Source organism: Acipenser ruthenus, chromosome 21 (assembly GCF_902713425.1).
Source record: "Acipenser ruthenus chromosome 21, fAciRut3.2 maternal haplotype, whole genome shotgun sequence".
In the NCBI taxonomy this organism is placed as follows: domain Eukaryota; kingdom Metazoa; phylum Chordata; class Actinopteri; order Acipenseriformes; family Acipenseridae; genus Acipenser; species Acipenser ruthenus.
The window spans coordinates 26,350,220-26,368,104 of record NC_081209.1 but is presented as its reverse complement, the minus strand read 5'-3'; the positions used below and the strand labels follow the sequence as shown (position 1 = coordinate 26,368,104).

At 37.6% G+C, this 17,885-nt stretch overlaps 1 protein-coding gene across 1 annotated transcript; it reads left to right on the top strand.

Annotated features, from left to right (window-relative positions):
• The first annotated feature begins 2,606 nt into the window (after positions 1-2,606).
• On the top strand, positions 2,607-17,734 carry LOC117427647 (retinaldehyde dehydrogenase 3-like). Its single transcript, XM_034045820.3, has 13 exons — positions 2,607-2,794; positions 4,138-4,242; positions 4,910-5,050; positions 7,413-7,542; positions 9,237-9,298; positions 10,085-10,213; positions 10,776-10,889; positions 10,978-11,080; positions 11,773-11,957; positions 12,525-12,689; positions 13,287-13,444; positions 15,368-15,442; positions 15,967-17,734. The coding sequence occupies exons 1-13, from the start codon at positions 2,699-2,701 to the stop codon at positions 16,037-16,039; spliced, it is 1,536 nt and encodes a 511-aa protein (XP_033901711.3). The 5' UTR covers positions 2,607-2,698; the 3' UTR covers positions 16,040-17,734.
• Positions 17,735-17,885: the final 151 nt, after the last annotated feature.

Here is a 17,885-nt window from a genome sequence, read left to right as displayed (position 1 = left end):
TATTTCAGACTGTGTATGCGGTATGGTATTCGTATGTCATATGATTTTATTATTTTAATAGGAGACGCTTCGACGAATTTGATTAAAAAGGTGCGCGAGCGTTATTGCCATGCAGCAACTATGGTATTCGGAAACACATCGAGCAACTTTCCCACAAGTGAAACCGCGACAAATTAGCAAGCAAGGGCATAACTGGACGTGAAGTCTTATGAATATTATCAAAACAAAGTTATTGTACATCTCTAGTTTTACCAGGGCTGCATATTGGTAGGATATATGAATCATATGCTATGTTGAATTATGGATAACACTTGGGGACCAGACCTCTGGTTCTTGTAGATATTTGCTTATTGCAATAGACTATATTAATTAAAATGTCTGGGTGGCAAGGGCATGCTTCTGTAGGTGTACATTAATACATTGTTATATAAGTGGAACATACAGAGCATGCATTTTGCTTGATTGGTGGGTGGCAGCGTTCCTTAAAAGGCACATACTATCATGTATCTAAAGAATTCAATATTACAACTTTGTATGGTGGGTTAATGTCATGTTTGTGTCTCATGGCTGTACGTGAATTAATATAACCTGCGTACTTTACCTAGCGTACCTTCGCTACACCTGCGCGAAATCAAATTCCAGCGCGTTACCCGGTCGATCTTCCTAGAGTTCCCTCTCAAGTTCATCATGTTAATCGTCCCTTTTACTTCTTAGAGTTTTTCTGGTTTCTCCCCTATATCTTTTGCTTCCTCTTATATTTTCTCTTTCGTTTTGTTTTCTTTCTTTTCCTTCCTTCCTCTTTTGCCTTTCCCTTTTTTCCATCCCTCGCGTCTCCAGGCTCGCTCAACCACGCTTTAGTCTCTGTCTCGTTATTAAGTGTTAGAAAGTCGCTGAAGTGAGAAATGGGCCTGCGAAAGCTCGTTGTCCTAATTAAACTTTGACAAGAAGAGTGACAAGAAGCAACGGAGAGGAAACAATGCCAACAGTGTTCGAGAATGAGCCCAGAGCGGGGAAATACTTTGTCCTTCCGAACAAAAGCATTTGTTTGCATGTGTTAAACTCTATTAAACTTCATCAGACCCAGGTGCAAAAACCAACTTCTTCAAGAACATCACAACTCATCACACCTACAAGGCTGATGAACGGTCCGCAGTCACTGCTCATCAGTTCATATTCATCCGCGAGCTTCACATCAAAGGTACTCTGTTACAATATAAATACTGTGCTCCAAAACGAATTCACAGCCATTCATTGCATGGCTAAAACACAAGTACTGCCAGTGAATTAGGAACAAACTTTAAGTAGTTTCTAGAGGATTTGCAAGATTTTTATATTAATTCATGTGAAGTGTGAAAACGAAACAGTATGTAACCTACTGTTTATAGAAAATAATACGTATTCCTCTGATCCTGTTATTATTATTATTATTATTATTATTATTATTATTATTATTATTATTATTATTATTATTATTATTATTATTACGACTAATAATATTTCATTTAGAAACATTTGGATATATTTAATACGATAAACCCAAAAATATCTGTTAAATGCCTACTTCGTTATTATCACAGCAGAAATATGTACATATTGATTCAATAACTGAAACAATGCACAGATTGCAGAACTGTTTAGGTATCGATGGCCAACATAACTGCGATCAGCTGTGTGGGTTTGTCTACCCAGGCGTGAGAATGGAAAAATTATTGGGCGTTTGGCCCAGAGCAGATGTTAAATAAAAAAACAGCGAGCGGCAGCTAGATGAACGGAATAAACCATTGGAGCACGCAGATGCCGGCAACACAAAATGAGTTAGTTCTCCTTCCCTTTATATGAAGTAGCTTTAAGGCTACGCACAAGCACGATGTCTGGTAAGGTGGAGACAAAAGTATTTACTAAATGTAACTGCAAAAACAATTGTGGTGTGGGAAGTTACAGTATATTAAACACACACACGGCAATGGAATAAGCATTGGCAGCGTTCCTTTGATTAATGTAGGCTAGTCGCTCTCCAGATCCACCTGTGGTAACTTCTACGCGTTCTCAAAGTAATCGGTGCTACTATATATTTTAGGTGCCAAGATGAGCGCAAAATACTGTAGAGCCTGTAGACTGTATGGAAAGGATTCCCTACTGCTCTAAAACTTTTCCATTTGTAGTCTGATTCCTGATCCCATAAACTACAATACATAAATAAATACACGATTTTAGAAAGGTGCTGCGGAAATGCTAACTTCGACTCTATGACATCTGTTTAAATATTTACGAACCGTACAATAGTTTTGATAGTCTATGACATTAGCAATAGGTAGGCTAGGGCTACAGTAAATTTAAAGTGTACATTGTGTGTAAACAAGCATTACAAATAAAATATTGGAATTTGCAATACTCTTGTAAAACTTTAGGTATATGACAATGTTAACAATAAAGAAAAAAACACGCACGTATATTTTTTCCGTGTTGACTTCTGTCTAAAATCTTAACTCAGGTAAAACTGCTACTGCCAGAATTATATGAATGAAAAAAAAGAGCAGCGATTAGGGTTTGGGGGCGGGGTAACCCAGCCTGTTCTTAACCGCTATCGGCTGGGAGGAACGTGCATTTCTTATAAAGCCTGTTGAATGTGCTAGACACACAGACATCAACACCCAGCAGCGGAGCAATCTATAATATAAGTACTGTAATTATATTTAATATGGCAGAGAACGGGACTATAGAGAACGGACAGCCAGAGAGAAAAATCCCATTCGTTCCTCATCCCATTAAAAACCTGGAAGTGAAGCACACAAAGGTAAGATACTGGGACAGGCGATTCCAGCATACAGACACTCCACAGCCTGTTGCTTCAGTTGCATTTAGATAGTACAGCGCTATTAGACGGTTGTGTTTGAAATAGACGAACACAAATTAGTCGGATTTAGGGGGAAGATGAGGAAACGCTGTAAATGTTTAACATGTCATTTGTATGAATTCACTATGAACTAAAATACACTTTTAACAACATGTATGCTTAGAAATGTCGAGGAAAACAAAAACGATAATGTCCGGGATATATGTGTTAGTTACATTCATTTCAAAATGTTATTTAAGATTCCTGTAGTATTCTCTTTTAATATCGTAATACTATTAGGAAATTCATTTCCAGGTCTCCTTTGAACAAGAGATTTTAATCTCAATGGGGCTTTCCTGGTTAAACAAAGGTCAAATAAATTCAATGTTAAATTTGAAAAGGATTTGTAGTTTTAATTTTGTAATACAATTAAAAACGAATACAGTGTGTTACCATGTAGTAATCTGATTTAATTGTATTTTCTTTTTAAATAAATTAATTGTACTGGTCATATACCAGCATTATAAATTATAAATATAATGTTAATGTATTATAAATAGCCTGTACTTAATTCAAAAGTAAACCACAGCTATTATTTGACATTAAAATACATTATATATATATATATATATATATATATATATATATATATATATATATATATATATATATATATATATAAAGGCGCGATATTATAAGGCAAACGGGTGTAGCAGTGATATGCATTTGTTTTTCAACAGCAAGCATTTCAATGCAGATTTATCAGTGTGGATACTTTAATGAACATCAGAGAATATTTACTTTCAATATGAATTTGCAAAGTATCGTGTGCGTATGTTTACTGTACAGAGACAGAACCTTTTAAATGCCACGCACGTTTTAGATTGATATTAGAGAAACGCAGGTGGAAATGCAAATAAGAGCCCTTTTGTCTACAGTAAGTTGTCAACATGACAAATCCTGTATCTTACTTCATGCAGTCATACTAATACAGTCATCACAGTGCTACTATAATCAGAGCGCAACAGGTTGATGCTTTCATTAATATATAGCTATAGACATCGCGGGTGTTCCCAAGATATTTTCTTCATTTTTTTCGTTCACAAGGTAACCTTCACCGTGTTGCTATTTACCAAGCTCTGATGCTGTTTGTTTACAAGCCTTTGGATTATGTCTGTTGCGGCAACGAGCGTGTTTCTTTTGCAGTGGGGAAACGTCTATACAAAAAGCTCAATATTAGCCATGTTTGGAAATACATTACCAGCACGTTGGTTGTTTGAATACGTTGTTTTCCGTTTCCATAGGTTTTTATTAATAATGAGTGGCACGCTTCTGTTAGCGGGCTTAAATTTCCGATTTACAACCCTGCAACAGGCACGAAAATCTGCGACGTGGAAGAAGCTGACAAGGTAAACGTTTTGTTGTTGTTTTTGTATTTCCTATAAAAACTATCGTAGTCTGCTCATTTTCCAACAGACAAAACTAACGTCGGATCTGCGAGACGTGCCCTACTGTTTATAACGAGTTCTCCTATATCTACACATTGTTTTCTTATGTTGTCAGCTGTATCACCGATAGGTAATGTATAACCATGTATTTTACAAGTTTCCCATCTGTTAACAAAACCCACAGTAACCAAATATATTACTCAAGTTTAAGCCCCTGTCTGCCACTTATCCCTTGTGGTGAATAAATATCCGTGGGTTCTTATGTCTTAGGATATATATCTTGTGAAGCAGCACTCAGCCAATCGTTAATCATATTTGTTCTGAATATTCCTTAGCACAAGTTCACAAGGGTATCAGAATCAAGGCTCCTAATGCACACGCAAGTCTATGAGAACCTTAATTAAGTCATTTTTTTACTTTGATGGTACTTCTAGTATCTGACGATGAGGTCCAAAGGAGGCTATCAGGATTGCAGCAGTTTGATCACTATTGACATACAATCACCTATTGAAATGTTATTATCCAGTATAGCTGCATCTTTTAGAAGTCTAGCTACCAGGAGGTCGTGGCTCAGATGTTCTCTTGTGGTGCAATGCGTTGTCTTTATAATCACATCTCCATTTCCCAGGCTGATGTAGATAAGGCAGTGGAAGCTGCAAAAGCAGCAAACCTCAGGAGCTCTCCATGGAGGAAGATGGATGTGTCGAGTCGAGGGAGACTGTTATACAAGCTGGCAGACCTCATTGAAAGAGATCGGGTGGTATTAGCTGTAAGTACATCCCCTACCTGCCTGTCTGTCAGTCTGTGCTCCTGATGTACTGGTATCTAACTGTATGAGAATGCAGCCAGAGCCTATATCAGTTTTAGAAGTTCAGTTCCTCGGAAAATTAAGAAAGAAACAGGGTTTAAAAATGAATGTGCCCACGTAATGGAACCCAGAAGTTAAAATAATATATAAAAAATAATAATGATGTTTATTTTACATTAAGAAAAATATGGACTTCATTCCATATTTACTGACGTCCATGTTCTGATTGTTTTATTGTTCTTATGGCGCCTGGGGACGTAATTAGCTGCATATTTAGAGGCTTACTGCTAGGATGGCTGGCCCAGTTTTTAAAATAATCATCGTTCAGTTTAAAATGTGTATTCCTGCAGCAAATCTTTCTAACATTATACCTCCAGAAACAAAAAAAAAAGTATTATTTACAGGACCTAAAAAACACGAAGGAAAAGGTAATGGGAGATTAAAGACAGTTATTTACCAGAACACAGAAATAACTTAAGACATAAAGTACTATTCCACCATTTAATTTAGGGGCTGGTATGTACTCTGAAGTTATTTCTGATTAGTTTTAGTATTTTAATTAGGCTCACAAGCAGGTAAAAAACATTGAGAATATATTAAAAGAGCAATGGAATTAAATGGCTGCAGTATTGAAGTCTATTTAGATAATAACATAGACTTCAGCAATACAACATTAAATAAACTGCATCAACTAACTCAACATTCCTAAATGTTATGTTGCAAACATTACTTAGTTCAAATTATAGGCAGCTCTTATACGTAATCAAATCCTGGTCTGAATCCGTTTGCACTTCATTCAGCTGTCACATCTTATTAAGGAAACACTATTTTAATTCACAAAGTAACAATGTGAATGAAGTCATATTCTTGTGGGTTTACATGTGGCTGTTAAGTACATACATGCCAGGCTGGGTTACTGTATCAGCAACTGCATTGACTCCCAAACCTGTACATGCAGAATGGAAGTAAACCCGAGGGTCAACTTGGAGATGACAAGATAAACATGGATTTTGTTTTGTTTTGGTGATATGTATTTAATGAGCCATTGTCGCACCTGGATAAGTTATTTGCTAGTTGCTTTGATAATAATTAAAGCCTGGGGGATTGACAATTACATTTCTAAAAGGAAGTCTGAGCTTTTACAGCGAAAGATTGCTTAAGGCAGCTCTTGCACAGGAAAACAAAAGCAGAAATCTTCGTTTATCCCTTCTGATTCACGTATGGGTTTCAGTGCTCAATGCAAAACTATTGCAACAGCGTCGAGGAGTCTTTTCAGAAGTCTTCGCTAGAATAGTTGATAAGCATGGGAAGTAACGGCAGACACAATAATGCAGTATTAAACAGAACATAGAAAATGAATCAGGTTAGAAATAAGAGGATGATGTTGTATGTAGATGATACTATTCAATATTGCAAATAACAAGTTTTGCTTAAGCCTGTGTGTTGGTGTATTACCAGAATTATTGAAATAAAAAAGAGAACACAAGAAAACACTGTTGAGCTACTCCCTGTTCTTTAGCGATTGCTTTAGGGGGGAAAACAATCTTTTAGTGAAAAAAAGAAAGTTGCATCGTTCCCAAACTGTATGTTCTGAACTGCAATTCGTTTCATTTTGCAATTTTAAATAAGCAGAGAATCAGAGACAGTTTTGTCGTTTCATTGCCTGTGAATCCCAGTCTTGTGTGTGTGAATCAGCTTCACTGCAGTTGCAGGGAGAATCTGTGACAAACTGAGAATGCGCCTGCAGAGGGCTTTAAGTAATGAACTCTTCATTCTCTATAGGCAGCATCAGCATATGGGTTATTGTTTTAGGTGCAAAACATGGGGCTAGATTCCTGAATATATTTGAGAGAAATCCCCACAAATACTGAACATAAAGCATCTATGAAAATATTGCATGAATGGGTCCTTCTACTGTGAGTCCTGGCATGCACATGTGTTAGCTTTTTTTAAAAAATAAAAGGACAGCTGGATGTCTTCAATGCGGTTGGTTTCATTCTCTTATTTAGATGAAAAATGATCTGAGGCCATTCATAAGAAATGAATATAATTGTTGTGTCCAAAGTCAGCGATAGATAAATTATGGATGATGTCCTCAGGCTGAGCTCTTTGTCAATAGCAGTGGAATCTCAAGTACTGTTCTGGGGAATTCATACAGGACAGAGAGGATCTGCAACCGTGCAGCACCACATGTGTTGTTTTGTGAAAAGCCCCGGTGTGTTGCCAGGCAGACCTTCAATCAGATCCACTTCAAGTTGTATGTAACCCCCTATGTTAAGACTCCAGTGCTTATGAAATATTTGTTCTGTGTTGTTTTTTGCAGACAATGGAAACGATGGACACAGGAAAACCATTCCTCCATGCATTTTTTATTGACCTGGAAGGTTGTATAAAAACTCTGAGATACTATGCAGGCTGGTCTGATAAAATACATGGCAAAACCATGCCAGTGGGTAAGTCCATTTAAAGAGGTCTGACCCACACATACATACATACATACATACATACATACATACATACATACATACATACATACATACAGTACATACATACATAAAATCTTAATACAAATATACACATTGAGTCTTATTTTCAACACGTTTCCTCAATTCTTTAATTAACTTCTATATTTTGAAAGGAGAAAAAAAAACATGTTAATGTTACCAAATGAAAAAACAAAACACCTTGAGTGTGATGAAGATAACTTAAAATATCTACCTTAGTTGTTTATTTCTAGTTTTGTAAAACTAACAGGTGTTTTAAAAACAATAGGGGTTAATTAAAGACTGCACCAGCTGGAAGCTGAACACCAATCAGGAGACACACAATAAGGTCACCTGCTTGTGTGCGTAGTTAGTGTATTTAAAACTGTATCACTGGCAGCCAAACCTGTTGGAAAACATTTTTAAAAGTCTGATGAAGTTAAGAAACTATTACAAAATAGATTAAACCTATTTCTGTGAGCATGATGTATGATGTCTCTTAGATTGTTTCAGACTTAGTCACTTTTACAGCGGGTGTTTTAATTACCGTACGTTCTCAGTGGGTGTTTCTTTGGTAATATGCTTCAGTTCTGCTTAGCGTAATTCTGAAACACACGTCATGGTAGCTACAGTAAACCAGTTGGTCAGATTTATACACTTAGTGGTTACACGCTGTTTAGACTTACTGCTTGGGGGGGGGGGGGGGGGGGGGGCTTGTCACATCTCGCTCTCTAACAGCTGGGTAAAGTCTCTCACTGTTTAAGGGAAATAAACGCAATAACCGAGTCACTTATCGTTACATGGCACATTGTTTCTAATCTGTCAGGTTTTTTGGTATTTCATACATGAATATTTCAATTTACCACAAATGAATATATCTAACTCATCCAGTCTATCGCAGTATTAGTCACTGTCACTAGGGAAGGGCAGGAGAACTGCAAAGCTACGGTTCATCCCAAAAGTTATCATAAACATACCCAATCTTATGAACATTTTACAAAAAATAATTTGGATCATACTGTGAACTGTACATTCTATCCAAACATTTATTTATAAAGTTTTGACTCAAATAGGGTTCATCAGAGTTCCATATTGGAAGGGCATCTTACAAAAAAAACTGTCTTTGTGGCGTCAAATATCTGCTAGTTGATATTTCAAATGACTATTGCTTCCTGATTTCAGCTGAATTATCTTCTTTCATACTTACGATGGCTTCTGACATAAATAAGGAAGCCATACTGTTAATGTGAAACTCGGACAAGCCTTCGATCAGCAGTTCCACCTTAATTCATAATATAGCAATACCACCTTAAATTGCCTTTGTGTCGATATCTGATGCCACCTTGTATCAAGAGTAATGGAGATGGAGTCTCTAAGCCCAGAACAAAGCTTTAAACCAGAGCCAAAGGTAAAATTCACAGAGCTTGAACCAGAGCCCACTCCTTTCAATGCTCCCTCCTCTCTAGTTACAAAATGACTCTCTAATAATATATAGTTGTTTGTTCTGAGGCTGTGATTAGAATTGGCTTGCAATAATTCCCATGTTTTATTTTTTCTTTTGGAGTCCAGAAAGGTTTGCCCAGAAAGAAGCGTGCAATTCCTTGGCTCAGGAGAGCTTTAAAACCCTTTCGCTAATGTGCTGGTTTATATTTCTCTCCTTCTAGATGACGACTTTGTGTGTTTCACTAAGCACGAACCTGTCGGTGTGTGCGGAGCCATCATCCCTGTAAGTAAAAGAGAGAGAAATCGGGGTGCGCAGGTGAGGAAGCGCATCATAGTACAAAACTATCCCATCAAAGCCAGTGACACTGGAGTCTTCACTCGGAAGTGCTGTACATGGAAAGCTAATAGAATGAATGAATGTGGCATCTTCATTTACATATGAATAATAGTGTTAAGGAATTGATCATTACTTCAGCAGAATTCAATAGCATGGTAAAGCCTATTACATTCCAGATGTAAATATATTTAAAATCCCACTGCTTATGGTTAACTGTGACTGGGCCTTTTTGAAACTTGTCAGTGCAAACCTACTTGTGATGAAACTGTTATTGGCAAACACATTCGCTCTGTGTTGCCAGGTTCACAAGTAGATTCTCGTGCCACAGACCCATCTATTTGCCCTGCACTTGTCCATCTCCCGTTGTCAAACTGTAGGGCGGCTGTTGTGTTGCCTCTGTTGTTGTCAGCTCTTTAGTGACAGCGATGCTATCTGTCAGAGCTCTGAGGCAGAGGTTCAAAGTGAACCCCGGGGGAATGCAGTGCAGGTGTTTGCTTTCACTCACAGTTGAACACGGCTGGGTATCAGAATGTGAACTGGTGTCAGCTTGATAAGATAATGCCAGTCAGCTATCTAGACTCTCTATATGAGACGGACGCGCTTTGGAACACAGAGCTTTATCTTTTGTCTTTATTCTTAGTCCTGAAACTCTCTTTCCCTTCCCTGTTTTCATTAGGGGTGTATCCAGTCTGTTTCTGTGTAAAAACATGTGCTTCTCTTCTCTCCCTGCAGTGGAACTTTCCCTTGTTAATGTTTATGTGGAAGATGGCTCCAGCACTGAGCTGTGGGAACACTGTTGTTATCAAGCCTGCAGAGCAGACGCCTCTAACAGCACTGTACATGGGTGCTTTAGTGAAGGAAGTGAGTACACCAGTGCATAGAGAATACTAGAAGCAAAACAAACAAACAAGCGACTCGTCTTCTATGATAGCAGTCCAAACGTTTATGGATAATCCCTGACAGACTGATGCGTTAAGCAAGGCTTGTTTTTTAAAGCAATACCTGTTGACAGGTTCACACCAAGAATGAATTTGTAAGCGAGCCTGATGTCTCTGGTACTCTCTTGGAACACAGGTTGTTACTTTAGATCTTAAACAACACTTCATTAAGGAAGCTGTTAGAAAATGCATCTGTGGACCATGCGCTGTAGAGCCACTGAAGTCCTGTTAGGATCAATAGATTGTGAGAATTGCATCCTTGCAATGAGGAACCCTCAAAATACCAATGTAGCTGAGACCGATCCCCAGGGGAACATTGGTTGTGTTGCTGTAATTGTAATTATAATCCTCCCCTTCAGACTTACCTTTAAAAAAGAAGAAGTATTTTAGACGTGCATCCTGAACAAACAGATTTATCACAGTGAAGTTAGTATTAGAACACTGTTTGTCTGTAACTGGTTACAGTTAGTATTTTCTCCATGCAGGCTGGTTTCCCCCCTGGTGTGGTGAATATAGTCCCAGGATTTGGACCCACGACAGGTGCAGCCATTGCTAGCCATATGGATATTGACAAAGTGGCATTCACCGGATCAACCGAGGTATGTTTCTTTAATAAATACATAAACATCATTGCAAAACACTCACGTGCTGTTTGACCATTTCATTTATTTTATTTTTTTTTCGTAGATTGGGAAACTTGTCAAAGAAGCATCTGCTAAAAGTAACTTGAAACGAGTGACTCTAGAACTAGGAGGGAAAAATCCATGCATTGTTTATGCTGATGCTGACTGTAAGATCTATTTATATATACATTCTATTTTATTATTTCAAATATCTACTGATTATAGAAATATGGGCTAGTGCTTAACTAACGCTTTCCTCCCTCCTTGATACTGTTGTAACATACACCTGTTCATTGTCAATAACACAATAACAGAAACTGTCTTTGCTAACTGACCTGTAGTGATGATGGCAGATTGAGTCATAAATCTGGTGCATTGCTTCTGACAATATCAAAGCAACATATTTGAAGTATGTAACTCCTGAATCCATAAGGCAAATATTTGCAGCATCAATGGCATTAAACAGTCAAACCACTTAAAAGAAAGCCTGGATAATAGAAGTGTTTTTGTCTGCCTTAAACTGAACAGACATTTCAAATCATTTGATGAGGGATCAGAGATGGTGTTAAAGTTCACAGAGTTTGAAGAGGTCAGATCATTATTAACAGAGCAGAAGCATAATCCTTTTTTTTATGACAAAGTGTAACCAATAGGCCAATATCTTTACATTGCTTACTGCTTTACAGGTTTGTTTGGATTTCTGAAGGCATTGTCCAATTACAAATGTGGTTTGATTATTATGTAAGTTACGTGGTTGGGGAGGCTGTGTTTGATTCCAGTTCACTCCAATGTGAAATGATTTCAGGAGTCTCTCTCAGTGATACACGGACGCATGCATCTCTCTGTGGTTCTCTTCTAGTGGACCTGGCCGTGGAAGAGGCGCAGCAGGGAGCGTTCTTTAACCAGGGACAGTGCTGCACGGCCGCCTCTCGCATCTTCGTGGAGGAGCAGATCTATGAGGAGTTTGTCAGGCGGAGTGTGGAGCACGCTAGGAAGAGAATCGTCGGGGATCCATTCGATCCACGAACGTCCCAGGGACCGCAGGTACTTCTAACACAGATCATCAAAGCCTCACGCTCTTTTTAACCACCTTCAGTGTAAAGGTTCATAAATTATAAACCTTTGTCTCGGGACAACTGTCACTGCATAGCAGACCTTAAAGTTTCTATTAACTGTTGGTTTGTCTTGAAAAGTTTCATGCACACAGATCTTTCTTTATTCAGTGAAAACATGCTTTCTCTAAGTAATCTTTATGAAGTGTGTGTCTGAGGTTAGTTGCATGTAATTTACCATTACACTCTGCAACATGCAGGGGGAGCTAATAAGACATTTTTTTTGGATACCTGACAGTTCTGGCACAGCTTCCAATGTTGATTTAACATTGAAGTATTTGAAATATGAAGTGCCATAAGAAGCCAGGGAGATCATAAATGTGTGCAGCAGAACAGCAACAACAGAAAGACCTCTGAGCCATTCATTTCCTTTTAATCAGTTGAAATATTACATCCCTACCGTATTTTACATAGATTTACATTTATTAATTTATTATCAATCCACATTCAACAGCTTGATTCACTGTTATCCCTGGTGACCCCCTCCCTCCCCCTCCAGATTGACCAGGAGCAGTTTGATAAGATCATGGAGTTGATTGACAGTGGGAGGCGAGAAGGTGCCAAGCTGGAATATGGCGGCTCAGCCATTGAGGACAGAGGTCTATTCATACAGCCCACTATATTTTCAGGTGTTAAAGACCACATGCGCATCGCTAAGGAGGAGGTACGCCACTGTCTGTATATGTAGTTAAACAACATCAGGGGTATTTGTAAGTTTCACACCACTTAGACCACTTGCTTACCAGATATCGTGGTGTCTTGGAAGAGATAATTAGGCTCACTTCAAAGATGATCTAGACGTCCCACCAGAATAGTGGTATCCCAAATTATATCTTCACTACCAATGAAGAGCTGTTCTATGGAATGTTTGTTTTTCATTTTACCCTTAAAGTTTGTTTGGTTTTCTTTTGAAATGGTGACTTCCAAAACTGGTATCACATTGAATGTCGGATGAAGCATTTATTGATGTCTTGTTTTATTTCTAAAATGCTCCACCTGCTGAAATATAGTTGATTATTTGGCAAACAAATGATCTTGGGACCCAGAAGGTATACAGACCTGACACTGACTACAGGCAGCGCAATCATTTCATTACAGTGACCAGGAGGTGGCGCCAATGGACTAGATTCTGCAAGCATTTATGTGGCTTTTTGTAGATAAAAGGCCAATATTCGTGTTTATTCTTAACAGGATAAATATTTCAACTTCACCAGCCCTATTATAAAAACACCAGTTTAACTGTGTTGATTAATTATTACAGATCTTTGGACCCGTACAGTGTATATTTAAGTTTAAAAGCCAAGAGGAAGTCATTAAGAGAGCGAACAGTACTCAGTATGGATTGGCAGCAGCTGTGTTTACAAAAAGCATGGACAAAGCTCTGAGTGCAGCTTCCGCTTTGGAGTCTGGGACAGTCTGGTAAGGGTTTCCTTTAATGCAGTCCCAGTTCATTGTGTGAATTAGACATGCTTTGATGCTATAAGGATGAAATAATTCACATGACCCAGCCTAGTTCACATGAGCAGTAAGGGAAAGCTTCACAAACACCTGCCTATTATGTGCCACTATTACATTGCATGAAACAATACAACAGTGTAAATTATACCCGGCATTAACATGATATCATAATCGCATTACAGAACACCCTGCAGCTTTTACAAGAGACGCATTGCTTTACCATTGCTTTACCATTGCTGTATCCAGTGTTGTTTGTATAGCAGCTCTGGATTTTTTATATTTTTATTCACACTTTTTCACATGTGAGCGTTCTTCAGAAGAGAAAGAATTTCTCCTATGAACCCCATAGTGTATCCAGTTCGTTCTCTCTCCTGCAGCAATGCTGGTGCTCTAATTGAAATGAATGGAGTAATGCGGAAACAGACAGGAGGGAGCCTGATCTGGATACACTACCATTCTCATAATAGAGATACACAATCTAACAATTCATTGGAAATTAAAGCAATTGTGCATCTTATCCACAAGATGGCGCTCAAATATGGCAAATACACTACTGTAAGCATTAGCGTTTCCATAGCCTGAGGAAAGTGTCGGGTAAGAATGTCAGTGTTCAGCCAGAATGACATGGTTCCTATTTACAGTCTGTCAAGAAGGTTTCCTTTGTTTCGGTATTGGATTTCTTCATTGTGGGGCATATTAAACTGCATTGTTTACTATGATTTTGTAGAGCTAAACAGATGACTGCATGTCTCCTTGGCACTGTTCAGTTCCTGGATTTTATTGACTAAAATTGATTCCAAGTGAAGCAGTCATTATCCTACCAGTAGTGCCCACCAAGCTTGGAAACTTGAACTCTCACTGTAACTATTCTTACATCCAGTCTTCTACAAAACCAGTGCACGCACATCCAGAACAAAGGGGCCTTTCAATCGCTTGAAGAATATCTTCAAATGGCATTTTAATGGCTTTTGTTATTGTTTTTGTTTTTTACATTTGCCTGACTATTTTCATGATATTTACAGTCATTGTTTTACTATTTTCATGATATTTACAGTCATTGTTTTACTAGTTCATGATATTTACAGTCATTGTTTTACTAGTTCATGATATTTACAGTCATTGTTTTACTATTTTCATGATATTTACAGTCATTGTTTTACTAGTTCATGATATTTACAGTCATTGTTTTACTAGTTCATGATATTTACAGTCATTTTTTACTAGTTCATGACATTGACAGTCATTGTTTTACTAGTTCATGATATTTGCAGGCATTGTTGTGTGGTTCTGGATTGTGTTGCTCCAATATTGAATTATTCAATTTCTTCTCTAATTTACCTTCATGGTTTTCCGCTTGTTTTGAGCTTGTCTGGAGAATCGTACATTCCAGGACTAAGCAGCCTTGCTCATTCCATTAAAACCATGTGGCAATATGACCTTTCAACTGTGCTAAGCCTACTTTCTCTCTGTCTACATACCAGCCTGCTGTATATCTGTATCTATATCTATATCTATATCTATATCTATATCTATATAATTGATATGTTCAATCCCACCACTGAACATTCACCAGACAAGATCAAAGCCAGGTAAAGGCAGATTTACAGAACAATGATAATAAGTCAACATGAGAAAAGGCAACACCCAAAAGCAATTCAAATAAAAGCTGTAGCTGTTGACCATTTCAAATGCTGTATCACCAGGAGGACAGTAGTCTGTGATCAAAGTTTGAGGTTTTATTTGAGGTTCCTAACCTAATTGTTTGCCACTGGTAATAATCTGTATGTTCAGTAATTCAGGCTGTGTTGCGTATTGTTGCTTAACAGTAAAGCAGCAGTTCAGCATTGCATTCTCATAGACGTAGTTCTGCTTTTTCTCACTCAGGATAAACTGCTACAATGCTCTACATGCCCAGGCTCCCTTTGGCGGCTATAAGATGTCAGGAAATGGCAGAGAACTGTAAGAACATCCTGTCTTCTATATATAGATAATGACATGCAAATGAGTTGTGGTGCTTGATATTGAAGTACATATAAATCTATACCATAATAAGTAAATAACACCGTACCAAGTTGTATTTTACTGAGGGTTGTCAGCAAGCTATTGAAGCAAGTGGAGCTGGTTTACTTCTTCTATAAGCAAACAAGGAAAGCCCTGGAAGAAAGCAGTCTCTAACTGTCCAGGGGTCTGGAAAGACTTGCCCCTGGTCCAAAATGTCTCAAGGATTCTGTAGATTTATATAGCAGGGATGGAAATAAGAAGCACAATTTGATCCATTCCTGGTTTTACTAGGAGTTTAATAAGACACGCCTGCGCTTGTTACCTATACACTGGGGCTAATTAAGCGCAGATTAAAACCTGGAATGGGTGAAAATGAGATTCAGTAGGAGTCTTATTTCAATCCCTGTATAGACCAAGGGCCATAGGGTTGTGTACAGTTCAGTTTTCTAAATGTGTTTTATTTTTATTTTATTTTTTTCCAGTGGTGAATATGCTTTGGCAGAATACACCGAAGTTAAAGCAGTCACAATCAAACTCACACAGAAGGATCACTGAATAAACAATGAACAGAGAACTGGAAAACTCCCAATATACAGTACAAGTCACTACTGGAGTGGAGAACACAGCGTGCCAGCCTCACAGCTGGTGCTACGGCAGCACATGTTACTGTATCAGAACATCAGCCCTTTAGAGATAATCAAGGGATTTGCTTTAAAACCATAGTGTTTAAAAGAATCTTCTAATATGTTTTAGATTTTCGACTCTAAGAAGCTCTTATTTTATTTAGAAATGGTCTACCTAGGAGGACTGGAGTGCAGCACCTTGTTTTTTATGGTCCAGTCCTTGAGATTAAATGTCTTGAGAAAGCAGCAGGGAAAAGGATTATTAAGAGGCTTATTGGGGCAATATAATCAAGGAAGGTGCTGTAAAATTGTACGCACCTTGTGTCTGCTGACATAGTGTCGTATAACCTTTAGCAAGCCATTCAAGCCACAAAGGCTTTTTTTGTCCTTCAGCCAGTTTCCCATTTCTCAAACCGCAGAGATATACATAGCTCTGTGAATTTAAAAAAGTTTACAAAGGCAGTTCCTGATATTTCACAAAAGAAATGCTTCAAAGACATCTGTGGGTTTTGTGATTTTGTTTTTTTATAATTCCAAAGCCATCCAGAATGTTTTTCTAGTTTATGGCAGCTGTAAACTGCTTCCCCACTGGCGCACTAACCTGCACTGTTGGTTCCACTCTTCCGACCAAGCCACCACATTTATGAAAACAGAATAATAATTTGCTCGAAACATACCCTTTAATAGTTGATCTGTTGTCTGCTTAATCTCTTGGAAGCAAAGCATTCTGTGCTTGATCTGCTGTTTGATTTCAGATTCCCAGTACAGGACGAGATCAAACTTGGAAATTGCTCTTTAGGACATTTATAAAATATTTATATATGAAATGTGAATTTGTATTATTAAAATTTTGTTTGTTAATATAAAAAATGATAATTATTTTGGAAGTATTTGGGTATGAATAAACACTTCTCATTTTAAGATTACAATGTAACTTGGTATGTGGTGTAGTATACATTATATTTTGTTTCTGTGAACATTATAACATCTCTGTGTAGCCGTTTAGATTTCCTAACTGGGACAGTAAACAGACCCCAGTGAAAGACCAGCTACAGCTTTTATAATCTTATGGTCTCTGATTTTAAAATCAGCCCTTGATAATGTATGCACTGGGTGGGGTGGGGGACTCACACTTCCATACATTTATGGTTCAGCCCAATCCTACTGTAAATGATATGAATGAGCCTCTTTGATTATTAAGACTCCCTGGTAATGCAATGATGACACATGTGAAACTATATTGGAAAACTTTAATAACCGTTTGTAAGATGGTAGTTTATTCATTTATATATATATAAAAATTAGCATTTAAAACGACTTGTAAAATATACAACAATAATTTTCTATTTAATAGATCATTTAAGTGTTTTGTAAAAGAGATGTCTTTCTTGGTGAATTGTCTTTTTTTTTCTTGAATAGATGACATGTCAGTGTCGTCAATGTAGGCCATCAAACCAATTGTTATGCTGTTGTATCAGTTCCAATATAGAATGTATAATTGTTATAATATTCTTGAACATTTATGATTATGCTCTAGTGATTTCTGACTTTTAAACTATTTTTGACTATTTTATATATTTAAATATCCTACAACACCTCTCTATCTTTTAAATAAATAAAAAAATCTATCCAATTTGTTTTTCTTCATTGATGTTCTGCATGTATTGAACACACCTGGCTGCCAGTATATTCTGAGGCTGCCAGCCATATGTTTAAATATAAATCTGACATACAGTATGCTTCCAATAGGATTACCATATCACGCCATGTTCACTGCG

What these genes read in the sequence shown, in the direction of transcription:
- LOC117427647 (XM_034045820.3), top strand. Translation starts at nt 2,699, where the DNA reads ATGGCAGAGAACGGGACTATAGAGAACGGACAGCCAGAGAGAAAAATC. An exon ending in GAGATCGGGTGGTATTAGCT is followed by an intron (nt 5,051 to 7,412) that starts GTAAGTACATCC and finishes TGTTTTTTGCAG; the next exon opens with ACAATGGAAACGATGGACAC. An exon ending in GAACGTCCCAGGGACCGCAG is followed by an intron (nt 11,958 to 12,524) that starts GTACTTCTAACA and finishes CTCCCCCTCCAG; the next exon opens with ATTGACCAGGAGCAGTTTGA.